At 36.4% G+C, this 17,500-nt stretch overlaps 1 protein-coding gene across 1 annotated transcript in view; it reads right to left on the reverse strand.

The window, feature by feature from the left end:
• LOC121367258 (multiple epidermal growth factor-like domains protein 11) overlaps positions 1-17,500 on the reverse strand; it is a 123,162-nt gene that overhangs the window by 96,392 nt on the left and 9,270 nt on the right. The window contains exons 5-10 of the mRNA XM_041491371.1: positions 11,694-11,822; positions 7,706-7,858; positions 6,974-7,117; positions 4,814-4,954; positions 3,576-3,722; positions 2,789-2,932 (exon numbers count right to left, since the gene is read on the reverse strand). Of these exons, the coding sequence (XP_041347305.1) occupies positions 2,789-2,932; positions 3,576-3,722; positions 4,814-4,954; positions 6,974-7,117; positions 7,706-7,858; positions 11,694-11,822 (858 nt within the window). The remainder of the gene's footprint in view (positions 1-2,788; positions 2,933-3,575; positions 3,723-4,813; positions 4,955-6,973; positions 7,118-7,705; positions 7,859-11,693; positions 11,823-17,500) is intronic.

Below are 17,500 nucleotides of genomic sequence, written 5' to 3' on the forward strand. Positions count from 1 at the left end.
AGATATTCCCATATTAAAAATACACCAATAAAGAATGGCTTTATTCAATGTGTAAGTATGGAGTTTAGCGTTAGTGATTTTTGATGAGCTAAGTAAGTAGGCTTTAGGGTATTAAATAAAACAACTGTCATAATGCAGCTACCTTGTAGACATCCTCATTTGTCGTCTTCATTTTAAGATAACATTAACATGGACTTTTCATGTGTAATGTACCAGGTACGTGGATAGGTCCATTACTTGAGACATATGTACACACGTTTCATGTGTAATGTACCAGGTACGTGGATAGGTCCATTACTTAAGACATATGTACACACGTTTCATGTGTAATGTACCAGGTACGTGGATAGGTCCATTACTTAAGACATGTACACACGTTTCATGTGCAGTGTAGCGATCACCAGCAGGGGTGAAGTCGAGACACGTGCAACGAAAACGCCATTTTGTTGAGATATGTTTGTGACGGCATGCCTGACGATGAGTCGACAAGTTCTGGTTACTGTTTATTTATTAAATTTACTTTAACTGAATATGCATACAACATTTTACATGACGACGAAAGATTAGTGAAATGCTTAGACATATCATTTGATGATAATGGTTAGAGTTGTATACTATTGCATTTGTTCATAAAAATGTATATGTATGTATGTATGTATCTATGTAGATATTACCCCAGCGGTCACTCATAACAAGGAAAATATTTTCCATATTTCACTCAGTGAGAAATATTCTGCATTGGTCTAACGAACAATACTATTGGACAATTTGACGCTTACAAACCAATGACTTTGTCGGTATTAAATATGACGTCATCACGATTTGATAAACACACAAAATAACGTTTGCATTTATAACAAAATTTCATTTTAATGCAATTCATTATAGATTTTGAAGCAGAATAAAAAGAACTTGTGTTTTTTTTTAAATTATTTATATGAACGTGATTAAATTACAATGTTATAGTAATTCTCAGAACAGTGCGTAAAGTGGTTTACATCGTTTCTATACAGGTTGGCCTTCGTGCATGCGTGTGGAAAATAAAGGTTGTTTAGAGACAAAATAGCTGAGGTAACAAATAGAATAACAAACTCGATTCCAGTCATTATCAAATTTATGTCCCGAGTGAAATAATTTTCATTTGATAATAACTGGTAACTCGCTTATTATCCTCCCTCTCTCTCTCTCTCTCTCTCTCTCTCTCTCTCTCTCTCTCTCTCTCTCTCTCTCTCTCTCTCTCTCTCTCTCTCTCTCTCTCTCTCTCTCTCTCTCTCTCTCTCTCTTTGTATATATTTATCAACGAAAAATAATTATAAATTATATTTTACGGCAACAATTTAATTTTGAAAGTTATTTCTTAAATGGACATTCCTGAGTTTGCAGCAATTTTTAAGATGTTATCGATTAAAAGTGACTTTTTAACGATTGTAATTACATATCAAATATATTTTTCTACATAAAATATTAGTGGCTGTATATTAAACGTATTTCTGATTGTTCTAATATTTGTACAAGGTTAAATTTCATTTTATTTCCTAAAATATGTTTTTTTTCGTACATAGGAAATTATTTGAAACAATATCCAGTTTAGGCTTCTAAAAATATTAAGACGACCAGAAACACATTTAATATACGGACACTGACATTCTAAACAAGAAAATATATTTAATATGAAAGTTTAATTGTAGAAATATTTTATTTGTCGGAAACATCTTACAATGCAGTAAACTCAGGAATGTCACTTTAACTGGAATCGCAAATGTTCTCATTCTTAACTTCACAGAATAAAGTAGATATCCAACATATCCAACGTGATTAACTAGTTATTCTATACTTTAAAGTATGTGATCAGGAGGAAGTTATCACATACTTTGATTGCACTGGAAATGTAAGATATATCTATCTATCTATCTATCTATCTATCTATATATATATATATATATATATATTTACACATATACATATACATATATACATATACATATACACATACACATACACATACACATACACATACACATACACACACACACATATATATATATATAACATGAAAAAATAGCAATGGATACCTCTCAGATTTTAAGCTATATTGACGTTGAACTGGAACCTGACTATAAATGAACCAAACTACGATATCGATGTTTCTGCGTTAGGTGATAACAAAATGACTGTACGAACTAACCCGACAGCTTCTACAGCTATTTTTGCAGTAAACCCTTTTTGGTCACGGCTTACAACCAAGGATCCAATCCATCATCTGGAGAGATACTAAGAGACAACCATTTTCAGGCTAAGAACCAGTCACTGCCATCTTAGGTCCCATATGTCCCACCTGAAACTGGCAGACACTGATGAATGTCCATGGCAATGAGGACCACAGTTCCCAGAGCACATCCTGCAATTCTGCCCCATCTACGGTGAAGCCAGGATAAAGCACTGGCAGAACGGAGCAACACTGGCTGTCAAGCTTTGGGGTTCCAAAGAAGACTTCACAGAGACAGCGGTTTTTATCACCACAACCGGACTCCAAATCTAAAGCATGATCAAGTATATCTTGAACGCAGAAGAAGAAGGTTACGGCGTTGTGTTGTTGGTTCAGTTCGTTTAAGTGTCGATTACTTAAATAAAACTTGTCCATTACTATATTTGGGTGACCTATAATAACTTAGTAATGGAGAGTTATGGAATCATCGCTGCATTACTGAAAAATAATGGAGCGTTGAGACAATAATGTGACGTCACAAGTGTATTTTAATCATAAATATTAACACCAAAAAAACTATACCAGTACAGTCTTCTCCTCTCCAGGATTCTTCACACTTTCCTCGACATGAACCAGTCACGTGATCACAACTCGCAGCTTTATTCACACAGTGTCTTCTTGTGCAGATAAACGAACAATCGGCGCCATACAGACCAGTGTCACACGCTAGCAAAAACATTCAGTGTTAAATATTAATTCGAAGCTTGCGTGAGCAAACACAAATCTGTACAGAGAAGAATCCAAAAAGACAATTTATCTGAATGAAATGCTGAAACAGTCACTTGATAATCATGTCAAATAGTCTTTCATCAAACATATTCCATTTTCCCAATAGCAACAACGACTCTTTTATATGCATCTGTTAACAAACGCAACTGTACAAACCACGGTCTTTGATATACCAGTCGTGGTGCACTAGATACGATAGGTAAAAACCTAATGCGTACACTGAGAGGGTTTGACCTTACGACCCAAACAGCTCATGATAATGTTTTACGGTATATTATTAAATGATAAATATTTGTGAATAAAACTTTAGCTATTACAACTCTAGTATGCATGCAAAGTAACCTTATATCTCTAACTAATTTAACTTTACACTTCTTAAATGTTAAAGACATGTCAAGGACCGTAAGCGTCTTCGCAGGTTCAACTGGAAATTACATTTTATCAACATATAGTTATTATGTAACTGGAAAGTACATTCCATCAAATAATTACAACATATATTTAATAGATAATAATTGGAAATTACATTTTATCATATATTACAACATATAATCATTATTATAAAATAATGTTTTCTTACGCTCCATACAACTTGGTTTCTTCCATCCTGGCGTACAGCCATTTTGACATATCCCACTTTGAGCACCACACGTTGTACTGTCTCCATCACAGTGTCGTTCACTGCAGTTTAACTTACACCCAGCACCAAACGTACCAGCACGACATTCTGTGTGTGAATAAAATATAATACTTTATTATAATTAACTTTCCATTATATTCATTACAATTAAAAAACATTTTATTCGCCGATTCACACAGTTTGCGGATGATTAGTTTCGTGTTCATACCCCATTGAACCGAAAAGAAATAACGGACAATCGTTAGATAGTACTATGAAAAAAAAAATATATATATATATATATATATATATAGTCCATTGAAGGCTTTTGTAGGAGGTGTCGCTGGCACTATAATTTGAGATATCCCCTGTGATATTCTCCGCAGGGAATATCGCCTCTTATAATATTGATTGGTCAAATTTTAATCACAAGACAATATTTTGTTACGTCATTGTGTTTGTTTCATCGCTAAACTTAGCATTAGTGACGTCACGCCACTGCCGGTCTGCTAGTTAACGAGTCTACCACTGCCAAATTTAGTGACATTCAACCCACATTACTGGCATTGTTTACAACTGTCGCAAATGGAAATAATGATAATGAATGATACAAAGAATACCCGTCTCGTGTCTTGTGATATCGTAATATATCAGCACTCGTTGATAAAAGTATAAAAATCCTCGGCAAGCGGCGGATTTCTTACTTTTATCAACTCGTGCTGGTAAATTATGATATCACAAGACACTCGGGGAGTATCCTATATATATATATATATATATATATATATATATATATATATATATATATATATATTTCAGTTTTTGATTTCATCAAATATATAGAGCTCTGACAAAGACAAGTGGTTGTGCCCACTTTGTTGTGGCAAGAAATGTAGTACAACATTTCAATTTTTCCTGTCATGTGTTATACTTTAGTGGGTTCGAGATGACCAGGACCAAATCTAATGCAAACGATTAAGTAGTATTCATACGCTCTCGAATACAGCAATGTGCATATGTGGACAGGGAGAAGAAACAGCAACCCACTTCCTCCAGGATTGCAGTCAGCACCAACAAATTAAGATATCAGATACGACCTGCTTGCGTGTCCCTAGCAGAAAAGTTACACGACGACAAAACTCAGCGTATGTAGGACTCAACAGTCATGCTTAGAGTGAACAAGAAGAAGAAAGATATACCAGCTGTACAGTCTGGTAACTCAAACCCATCCAGACATCCGTCTCTACAGTTTCCGTAAAGTCTGTCACATTCGTAATCTCCATAACATTTCCGAGAACTGCAAGCCATGTTACAGCTGAAACCATAGGAACGTCTACAATCTAAAAAAAAAATAATAATAATAAAAAAGACATGATATACTGGATAATGATGTTGATGTTGTTGTGTTATTTTGGCTGCTTATCTGCTGCAGTAAATAAATACAAACTGAGGAATGGTAGAAAACATCAGTTTGTATATATTTACTGCAGCAGATAAGCAGCCAAAATAACACAACAACATCAACATCATTATCCAATAGATCATGTCTGATGTTCAAGTGAAGTTGAACTATGAACAAAAAGCAGTGCAATAGGAATGTAGGCACAATTATAATTGCATTTAGTTTAAATACTTAAAACTGCTTATAAACAGTGTCAATCTCCATTCCAAATGTCCGGCCTAAATAGTTAACTATTTGTCATAAAGGTAATGTGACGTCATCTAACCAATCGCGTTACGTAATTTGGCTTGATGATACACCATATCGGATGTATTTCACAAAGAAAATGCTAAATAACCTTATAAATAACGTGGGACAGGTTCTGCCCCCAACGGATCCAGAATCTACTATTATACAGTATTCATTTACACTTGACTGCCCCAAAATCAAGTAAGTATTAGCAGTAAATACGAAGGGCACAGCAATACTTAATATTATACAACAATACATTTTACGATATAAGTCAACGTAAAACAGTACCCCATTATTTTGTGGTAATGTATCCAAAAGCCGTGTTATAAAAAATAGACTACCAAGTCCTATACAAATCACCAGTAAACTCGTACAGCATATCAGAGTAATTCTGTACACATTATAAACAAATAGCTTTGTCATTTAACATCATTTTACAACGTTTTAAAGTTAACAAATTAATTTATTTTTAACACGTGTTGTATTTTCGACCCCTGTGACAACAATGCCGGTGAAGTCAATATGGCGGATATCAATGAATTCGTCTGCGAATAGGCGCATAAATAGGAATATTTTAAACTCCAAAATAACATTAACTAAGTAAGCAACATAATTCTAGGCTATTTAGAGTGCAGTGAAATCAGTACCAACATGTACAGAGTAACAAGTTCATCGAAATATCGTCTTATTAAGTAAAATAAATTTATTTTCAGCTAAAATTTCAAAATCAGCTGTTTGCTATTAACGTGTTTCGTTAATTACTATAAATACTCATAATAATTAATGGGCACACTAGTAGGGTCCATTACAATATGTATACAGGCTGAAAATATAAATTGATGTGTATTTACATTCTAACAAAAACAGTATGATATATTTCTGTATAATTTGAAACTATTAGTAGTGTGCCAGGTCTCTTGACAATCTGAAAATATTAGGCTAGTACAGTGTTAAAGGTATCTTTACAGTCCGAAAATATAAACGATGTTTGATAGATGTCTTTACAATGTGAAACTATTAATACAATGTGATAGAAGACTTTACAGTCTAAAACTATCAATGCATTGTCATAAATGTATTTACAGTCTAATAACATGTGACAGATGTAACTTACTTACTTACTTATAAATATTTGACTTGCCTATATCCAATTAATGTTCAAGCACACATGTAACTTTATTAATTAATTCCTTTCAACTTATTGTCGTGCTTATGTCCTGAGCACACACCTCAGCTATCTGGGGCGTCTGTCCAGGACAGTGGGTTAGTGGTTAATTGGTACTAGTTAGTGAAAAAGATTGGTGCACGTAATTGATATCATGTAATCGTAACTATACTGGTTTAGGTAAAAACATTTGATTATACAACACGCAATAAAATACATCCTCTTTTATTTATTTATTTATTTATTTATTTATTGATTTGTTCATTTGTTTATTTGTTTATTTGCTCATCAGTGCATTTATTTATTTATATATTAGCTGTTGTCAAATAATTGAAATGATGTAACTAATTCACTCTTTCAGTTAAAAACGTTTGATTAAACCGATAATAAACTATATACTAATTTTTGTATTTAATTAAAATTGGCTTTTGCCATATAATTGAAATAATTTAATAGTGACTATATTGCTCCAATCATATATGTTTGATTTAACATACGTACTCATAGTGCAATCTGGTGATTCATATCCCCGATCACAGCCACCGACACACTTCCCAGTCACGTGATCACATGGCGAGTTTTCAAGACAATGTCTGTTTGCGCAGGATTTTTTACAACCTTTGTCATATGTACCATGTGGACATTCTGTAATATTAATAATAGTTCCAGTGTTTTTATATTATATAATATATACAATAAACTACAAAACAGTTGTGATATTTCGCATTCTATAATATTGCAAACAGTGAAATGTTAACAATATACTGCGAAGTAGTTTTGGCATATTTTAAAATCTATTTTTGCCCTCAAGTTATATACATACATACATACATACATACATATATATATATATATACAGAGAGAGAGAGAGAGAGAGAGAGAGAGAGAGAGAGAGAGAGAGAGAGAGAGAGAGAGAGAGAGAGAGAGAGAGAGAGAGAGAGAGAGAGAGAGAGAGAGAGAGAGAGAGAGAGACTAGACTAGACTAGACTAGACTAGACTAGACTAGACTAGACTACCAACAATGATTATGAATAGTATGATGTTTAAAAATTGAGTTGAAAAGAACCATTTTTGGTATACAAGTTTACGTTGGTATTACCCTGACCGCTCCTCAGCGTACTGTTTTTACGCTTGTGAAAATGTTGATAATGGTAAACGAACGATTATTAAAAGAAGTCAGGATAAGATAGTTGTAAGTTAATATAATGCTTAGGAGTGTAATAATGATCTTACTCTTTGTACAATCTGGTCCAGTCCAGCCAGGTTCACACCCAGTGTCACATCGCCCTGTTATTTTGTCACACCTAGATATTCCGTTAGTCTGATCACAGTGCCTGTTGGAGCAACCAGCACTGCACAGTGAGCCATAGTGGTCAGAATCACAAACTGAAAATAACATCAAGAAACACTCTTGCATTTATCTGATTAGAATATAATGCAGGTAAACACTCGCACATATACTCTTCAAAAGAAGAAACGCAAAACCACATTGTCGTAACATTTGGAGAATTGATTTAATTATTGAATGGTGAGTCCGATAATTACCAAATGTTGCAGGATTGTTCACAATTCACTCTAGTCTATTGTGAGTAAGTGATAGGATACACCACCAAGGTCAAGGTCATCTGGAGTCAATACCGGGTGTGGCCTCCGCGTGTGTTGACAACTGCCTGGCACCGCCTGCCCATTGAAGCAACCAGAGTACGGATGACGTCCCGGGGGATGGTGGCCCACTCGGCCTGCAAGGCTGCTGCCAGCTCGGGTAGGGTCTGGGGCTGTGGTTGTCGCTGTCGGAGGCGTCGGTCCAACTCGTCCCATAGATACTCAATTGGGTTCAAATCCGGTGATATCGATGGCCAAGGAAGGACATTAATGTTGTTGTTCTGTAGGAAAGCCGTTGTGAGACGTGCTGTGTGAGGCCTGGCGTTGTCATGTTGGAACACTGCGTTGGCGTTGGCCATAACTGGAACGATGTGTGGCCGGAGGATCTGGTCAATGTAGCCCTGTGCATTCAGGTTGCCCTGCACGTGGACCAGGTCAGTTCTGCCAGTGTGTGAGATGGCTGCCCACACCATGACACTACCCCCGCCGAATCTGTCCACTTCCTGCACGCAGTTTGCCGCATAACGTTCACCACGACGCCTATACACGCGACATCTTCCATCATGACGTCGGAGCAGAAATCGGGACTCGTCACTGAACCACACCTGTCTCCATCGCAGTTGAGGCCATTGTCGATGAATCTGGCACCACTGCAGTCGGAGTCGACGGTGTTGTGGTGTTAACATTACACCTCGAACTGGACGTCTGGCACGAATTCCTACCTCACGTAGGCGGTTCCGTACGGTCTGGTCGGATATCCTGCGCAAACCTGGTATTGCTGCGGCTGTGGAGGTGGCAGTAGTCAATCGTTCCCGAAGGTGGCGTACCCGGATGTAGCGGTCCTGCCCGGGGGTAGTGACCCGTGGTCGACCGGATCTAGGGAGGTCACGTGTTGATCCATGTTGCTGGTAACGGTCCCACAGTCTGGAGATGGTGCTTGGGGACACATGGAATGCCCTGGCAACGGCCGTTCTGGATTCGCCTGCGTCTAGTCGGCCGATGGCATTGTTTCTCTGTGGTTCACTGAGACGTGGCATGTCCTGGATTGTCAACTGTCGGCCAGATACAGAGGCCAGGCAAGGGAACACCCTGCACTTTTATACTGTCGGTGTTCATGTTGCACGTGCAGACAACGCACGTGCAGTGGTGACATGGTTTGCACGTGGCTGCGTTTTTGCGAATATTCACATTTTGGAACTTTATTGTACAGTAGCTGCGTTTTATCGAATGTAACCGTGGGAATGTGTTTGGGACATGCAATGACCTTATATTCACAAAGCATGAACCGGTAGGAAACATAAAATCGGAGTTATAACCCATTTGTACCCTTTTGCGTTTCTTTTTTTGAAAAGTATATAACTGATTAGAAGATAACACAGAGAAACACTTGCACACATATTATTGTTTACAGAATTACACAGATAAATATTCGTACATATAACTCATTAGAACAAAAGTACATATAACTATTTAGAAGATAACAGAGAAACACATCAGAAAATAACACAGAGAAACACTCGTACATATAGCTGATTAGAAGATAACAGAGAAAAACACTAGTACATATAACTGATTAGAAGATAACAGAGAAAAACGCTCGTACATATAACTAATTAGAAATTAACAGAGAAACACTCGTACATATATCTGATTAGAGCAAAGCACAGAAAATAATCGTAGATATAACTGATTAGAAGATAACATAAACACTCGTACGTATAACACATTAAAAAATAACACAGATAAACACTCGTATATATAACTGATTAGAAGATAACAGGGAAAAACACTCTTACGTATATCTAATTAGAGGAAAGTACATAAAAATATCCGAACATATAACTGATTAGAAAATAACACAGAGACACATTCGTACACATAACCGATTAGAAGATAACACAAAGAAACACTGGTGCATATAACTGAATAGAAGTTAACACATATAAACACTCGTACATATAACTGATTACAAAATTCGCAGACAAATACTCGTACATGTAACTGATTAGAAAATAACACACAGAAACGTTCGTACATATAACTGAATATAAGATAACACAAATAAACGCTCGTGCTTGTATCTAATTAGCAGATAACACAGATAAACACTCGGACACATAACTGATTAGAAGATAACACAGATAAACACTCAGACACATAACTGGTTAGAAGATAACAGATAAACACTCGGACACTGATTACTGATCACACAAACAACTAACACAAACTCTCGTACATATAACACACTAGAAAATAACACAGAAAAACACTCGTATGTATAACTGATTAGAAGATAACACAGATAAACACACGTGCATTTTTAACGATTAGAAAATAACACAGAAAAATCACTCGTGCATATAACTGATTAGAAGACAACACAGATAAACTCCCGTGCATATAACTGGTTAGAAGACAACACAGATAAACACTCTTACATATAACTGATTAGGAGATAACACAGATAAACGCTTGTGCATATAACTGAACAGAAGACAACACAGATAAACACTCTTATATATAACTGATTAGGAGATACCACAGATAAACACTCGTGCACATAACTGAATTGAAGACAACACAGCGAAAAATTCGTGCTTATAACTGATTACAAGATAACACAGAGAAACACTCGTACATATAACTGACTACAACATAACACAGCGAAACACTAGTACTTATAACTGATTAGAAGATAACAGAGAAACACTCGTACATATAACTGATTAGAAGATAACATAGAGAAACACTCGTCCATATAACTGATTAGAAAATACAAAAAGAGAAACACTCTTACCTATAACTAATTAGAAGATAACACAGAAAAACACTCGTACATATAACGCATACAAAATAAAACTGAGAAACACTCATACCTGTAACTAATTAGAAAATAACAGAGAGAAAAAAAGACGTACATACAACTGATTAAAGCTAAATCCAAGAAATATTCCTGGAATAACTGATTACAAAATAACATCAAAGGTATAGTCTAACCATAACAAAATTGCCATCAGTACTATTTTTATTGTTGTGCATTTGGTAATAGGTCTATAACTGGCCTTTTAGACGAAGCGGTAACACTGCTATATAAATTCGTCTACACTTACAACTACATCAATTAGTTGCGTGGAAGTACAAAACAAAATGTTAATTCAATAAGTTTTCATATTTCGGACACATATGTATGTTACACATTATGTTAATAACATTTTGATGTATGTTTGTACAAGATATAATATTCGTTCGTATTTAAAAAAATAAAAATATTTACCAGTCACACAGTAGTTTATAATTGGGGTATAACTGTGTTGTATTTGCATATGTGCGGACGTTGATGCTGGCTCTGCCGTCGCAATTTTTAGCTTTAAAAAAAGATTCAACTTTGGTATTTTAAAAGTATATGCATCCAACTAAACAGCGACAAGTAGCGTATGAATATGTAATTAGGCTCTTGGGGAATCTCCCAAATTTCCAACACGTTAATGCTGTTTGTTATTGTCGCAAATGGATTTGATTAGCTAATCAAATTTCGCGCTGTATCTGTATGAATTAGAATGTAGAGTATTGTGTAGTTCTTAGATCATACATGATGTTGATGTTGTGGTTATTTTCATACCATTACACTGGGTCCCAGTCCAGTTTCGTTTACATCCACCCACGCACTCTCCAATTACATAGTTGCACGGTTGACCATGACAGTGACATAACTCGATGCAGTCATCTCCAAATGTACCAGCGTCACAAACTGAAGATGCAAAAACAGAATTCGTTAAATATACCTATTGTTTGGTGTGGGGGTTTTTCTGTGTTGTTATTTTTTCAGTTCAGACAATTGTAGACAAAATATCAAATATTAATTGCATCACATACTTTCGAATATGAAAAAGTAAAGTATTTTAGCAACATAATGGGGTTTTTATTATTATCAACAGACGTTTAATATAAAATGCATATTTCTGCAAATAGTATGTAATCTTAGACTGTTTAAATCCAAACAACAAAATTAATAAATGAATGAATTTACCAACACCACAATATATTCTTTTTTTAATTCGATCGATAGTTGGTTAGATATAAATACATATTAACTGACTTGTGTAGCTCAGAAGATGAAAAATAAGTATTTTTAGTATATATGTATATAATTCCTATTAACAACATACCTGTAATATGTATGTCTCTCCAAAATAGAAACACCATGTGTAGCGTTCCTGGTTTTCTGTCGATCTATCATTTCATATTTCCTTGGTTATTATTTTTATTTGGTTCTTCTTCTTATTCTTCTTCTTATTTTAATTATATCAATCTCTAATATTAACCTTACTAATAAGGGAATGCCAGGAACGTTACGTTGTGCATGTTATAAAGTATGGTATGAGACCAGTCGAATTTATATTGTGGTGGAAAATTACTCGGGAGTTGTAGGTAGGTTACGGGCTTCGTTATTATCTGGCCAATCGGGTTTAAGAGTTATGAAAGTCCGTGCAGATCGGACCGAGGCATTATCCTTTACTTAGTTTTTGGGTATCAAACAAGTAAGTCTTGTTTTGTTCTGTAGGATGTTTTTTTGATTGAATGTGTGCTTGCTTCCAAATCATTAGAACGTATTTAAATATTATTATGGGTGGGGAAGAGATTAATTAATTAATTAAATGGTTGTATTTGGCTAAAGAAAATTCCTTTCCCAACGATGACGCTAGCACATTTTGAGTGGGTTGGGAGTTTATCCGTCTAGGGCAACGTGTCGAGGAATCTGCTTTCCGAATTAGCAAAACGAGCTAACGAAAAGGGTGCCGTTAGACTATAATAGGAAGTAGGATTCGGGGTTTGACTTGTTGAAGAAATCGCTTTCCGAATGAGCAAAACGGAGCTAACGAAAAGGGTGTCCTTAGACTATAATAAGGAGTTGTTTTTCCGTGTTTTGAGAAGAGCTAGCGGATATCTAAATCTCATTTAGTATTGGTGAACGTTGTTGTGATGGGGAGGTGTTAATTAAAAGGGGACTTAGATTTATTTGTAAATAACTATTAAAATTTAAATGCCAACTGTCTTCGTATTGCGAAATGTTGAAAACTGTTTTCTGTGTTAACCCCCTTGAATACATATATAATCTGTTCTATTGTTATGTAGTCTGTCTGATACTAGTATTTAGACGTGGTATGTTAAGGCCGCCTATTTAGTGTTAATTACCTTGAAGTCTACAACTGAAAGGGGTAGCTGGACCCGGGTGAAATTTCAAGTGGCATGATTTCGTTTCATACTTGAGTGCGAAATTCATTACACATGTAACAAAAAACATGTAAATTTAAGAAAAAAAACCCACCCTAACATTTTATTCACATCGTATTGTCTAATATATTTTGTTATTGCTTTAAGTTTAGCTAATTTCCATCGCATCCCACAATGCACCCCTGCACCACGGTGAGGTGATAGTACTTGCTGGGAATAGCTAATACAGTACAATTCCCCTTTTGGGGCACATTGTTGGCCGTGAGTTGCATCCGGTAATGCTGGATGATGGGATCCTGGTGGTTGAGTTGGGGGCATATCTACGGTTATGTTTTCTGGCAACAAACCACTTTGGCCTGGATTCCAACCTGATCAATCGGCTGGTCACGCCAAGCTCTAGAGCAAACAACCTTATTTTGTTAAGTTTGTCAAGAACAAACATTGTTTATTTGTATTTGTTGCTTTTCGGGCGGTGGCTAGGATCAATTGGGTGATACATTTTGTGTTTATTGCCCAAGTATACTAACCATGTATCCCTGGCATGGATGTCTGCTGGTTATCCGCAGCACCATGTCCCCTTGTTGGACTCGGTGGTGGGTGGGTCATGGTTGAAGAATTAACACACCATATTAAAATATATTTAATAAAATGTCCAACATTTGATGGGACTCTGAGACGAGTCCATACCCAGGTTTTGGAAGGAAGGAAGGAAATGTTATATTTAACGACACACTCAACACATTTTATTTTCGGTTATATGGCATCGGACATATGGTTAAGGACCACACATATAATGAGATAGGAAACCCGCTGTCGCCACTTCATGGGCCATTATTCTTGATTAGCAGCAAGGCATCTTTTATATGCACCATCCCATAGACAGGATAACACATACCGCGGCCTTTGATACACCAGTCGTGGTGCACTGGATGGAGCTAGAAATAGCCCAATGGGCACCCGACGGGGATGGATCCCAGACCGACCGCACATCAGGCGAGCGCTTTAGCACTGGGCTACGTCCCGCCCCTTCGAGGTTTCGAATTCCTCATCATCTGATAAGGAATCCACGTCATCTACGATAACTGCAAAGAAATCAAAAGTGATTTCTTCTGAAATTTGGCCACGGTTCCTGGTTATTGAATCTTCATTCGATTGAGCCTTGCAAAATTTATCACTTTTGCTGTTGAGAAGGGACACCAAGGCTTGGCTGGCGAGCCAAAGAGTGTCAAAAAGTTAAAGAATGGTTCTCTGTTGGTAGAATGCTCCACAGAGAATCATTCCAAATGGCTTCTCAAATCCACATTGTTGTGTTATATATCTATCAAAGTCAGTGCACACAAGCCCATTAGTTAATCAAATGGCGTGAGTCAATCACGAGATTTGGATGGTGTGAGTGAAGATAAGATATGTGAAAATCTCTCTTCGCAGAATATTTCATGTGTCAAATGAATACGTGTTCGTCGGAATAATGAACTGGTCCAACGAACACATTTATCATCACTTGCAATAAACCTTTCCTTCCTGAATCCATGAAGGCTGGGTATCTTAACATACCTGTGTACCATTCATTCCAAACCCCTTGCAGTGTTTTAAAGGACAACAATTTGGACATGGTTAAAACACCTGTCGTGGACAATTGACATGTGCACGGTGTAGGCTGTTTGACCACGGCAGCAACATATGTCATACTGATGTTTCATGTATTATCTGCAAGGGAAACCATTCTGTCCCAAGTGTCCTCAGATTCTAAGAATCCATTAGCGGTTTTACCAGCAAACCTGTGACCAAAAAGGACATAAAAACAGCACAAAGATAACTTGTCAGATAGACTAAAGAAATATGAACGGCGATCTGTTTCAACTGGTAATTCGTTTGAGGCTTTGGATGATCTAGAAGATGAGATGGAAATCTCCTCACTAGATTATCCACAAACAAAAAGACCACCACCAAAGCCTAAGATAACGCCCATACAAATGTCAAATGAATTCCTACAGTGGAGCTGCCGTGGGTTTAGTCCCAATTTTGATGAATTAAGTCTTTTAATTAAATCACATAATCCTCTTGCAGTATGTCTTCAAGAAACTTTCTTGAAGGACACTGATCATATTACCATGAAAATATTTAACATCTATCATAAATCCAATCGGTGGGCTCATTGGGCTATTTCTCGCTCCAGCCAGTGCACCCTGACTGGTATATCAAAGGCCGTGGTATGTGTAATCATGTTTGTGGAATGTTGCATATAAACGATCCGTTGCTGCCAATCGAAAATACTAGCCCATGAAGTGGCGACAACGAGTTTCCTCTCTATATATGTGTGGTCCTTAATCATATGTCTGACGCCATATAACCATAAATAAAATGTGTTGAGTGAATCGTTAAATAAAACATTTCCTTCCTTCTATCATAAATTTCAAGAAACTGAAAATAGAGCAGCTGGGGGTGTTTCCATTCTTTTTAATGAAAACATTCCTCAGAGTATAGTGACATTACATACTAATTTACAAGCTGTTGCCTGTAACATTTGCAGCTCATAAAACTATTACTCTATCTTCAGTTTACTTACCACCTCGTAATCATTTTAATTTTCAACCAAGGGATCTCCAAGATCTTATTGACCAGCTCCCTACTCCCTTTATTATTATGGGAAATTTTAATGGTCACCACATTTCGTGGGGATGCGAGGATGTTAATGTTAAAGGACAACAATTAGAAGACTTGATTCTCAAAAATTACTTACTTTTATTTAATGATAAAAGTGGATCTTTCACTTCTATAGATTTAACTCTTTGTAGTTCATAAGTTTGTGTTGATTTCTCCTGGAAAGTAAGTCCAAATCCTTATGGTAGTGACCACTTTCCCATTATTTTGTAGAATGATCGACCTCCATCACTTGAAAGGTTTTAAAGGTGGAGGTTCATGAAGGCAAATTGGAATTGGTTTCAGCAAATGTGCAGCACTCATCTGCAACAATTTGCCATTATTGATGCTGATGATCCCATCTTAAAGGCTACTGCAGATGAAACTATTCATTAGACATCGGCAGTGCCAAAGCGTTTCGATAAACTATGGTTTAATGATATGTGCAAAGATGCATTATGAGAGTGAAACAGGTTCATTGAGAGGTTCAAACGTGAACCTACTGGGGATAACCTGAATGCATTTCGTATTCCTAGGGCTAAGGCTCACAGAGAGATTAGATAGAGTAAGAAATCATCCTGGAGAGCATTTGTCTCCAAACTGAATTCACAAACATCAATGAAATCTGTCTGGGAATGGATCCGTAAAATCAAAGGTAGGTAATCCAGCAATACAGTTCATCAATGATATGGATGTTACGTCTCATCGTGACATTGCCAATGCATTGGCAAACAACGTTTCTCATAATTCATCTTCTGCTTTCAGTACAGATGAAAAGCAGTCCATTAATTTTTCATCCAAAAATGCCGAAGTATACAACAGGCATTTCTCTATGGAAGCATTGCAGGATGCTCTTCGTTGAGCCCATGATACTGCAATAGGACCACACGGAATTCATTATCAGTTATTGAAGCATTTACCTGAATCATCTTTAATGGTTATTTTGGATATTTTTAATAACATCTGGATTTCTGGTGACTTTTCTTCTGATTTGAGGAAAGCAATTATTATTCCTATTCGAAAGCCTGATAAGGATTCAACTAATCCTACTAGTTATCACCCTATCGCTTTGACAAGTTGCATTTGTAAAACCATGGAACAAATGATCAATCGTATACTTGTCAGGTATCTTGATCATCTTGTTAGATTTGAAACGTTTTGTAGGGAAGTTTTCATCCATAATCAGCACTTGGTATCAGTGTTTTTGTGATTTGGAGAAATGTTATGATACCATGTGGAAGTATGGGATTTTAAACAACCTCCGTGGCATGGGCTTTAAAGGTCGACTTCCAATTTGTATTTCTCAATTTTTAAAAGATAGATATTTTAAAGTTCGAGTAGGGTTCACTTTGTCTGACATTCACACACAGGAGATGGGTGTGCCTCAAGGTAGTATCCTGTCTGTAACTTTATTTTCTGTGAAAATTAACACCATCACCCAGTTTTTAACACCTGGTGTGGATAGCTCATTATATGTTGATGATTTTCAGATTTGTTACAGCTCGTCCAATATGAGTATCATTGAACATACGTTGCAGCTTTGTTTGAATAAAC

This window comes from Gigantopelta aegis, unplaced genomic scaffold, assembly GCF_016097555.1.
Source record: "Gigantopelta aegis isolate Gae_Host unplaced genomic scaffold, Gae_host_genome scaffold74, whole genome shotgun sequence".
In the NCBI taxonomy this organism is placed as follows: Eukaryota; Metazoa; Mollusca; class Gastropoda; order Neomphalida; family Peltospiridae; genus Gigantopelta; species Gigantopelta aegis.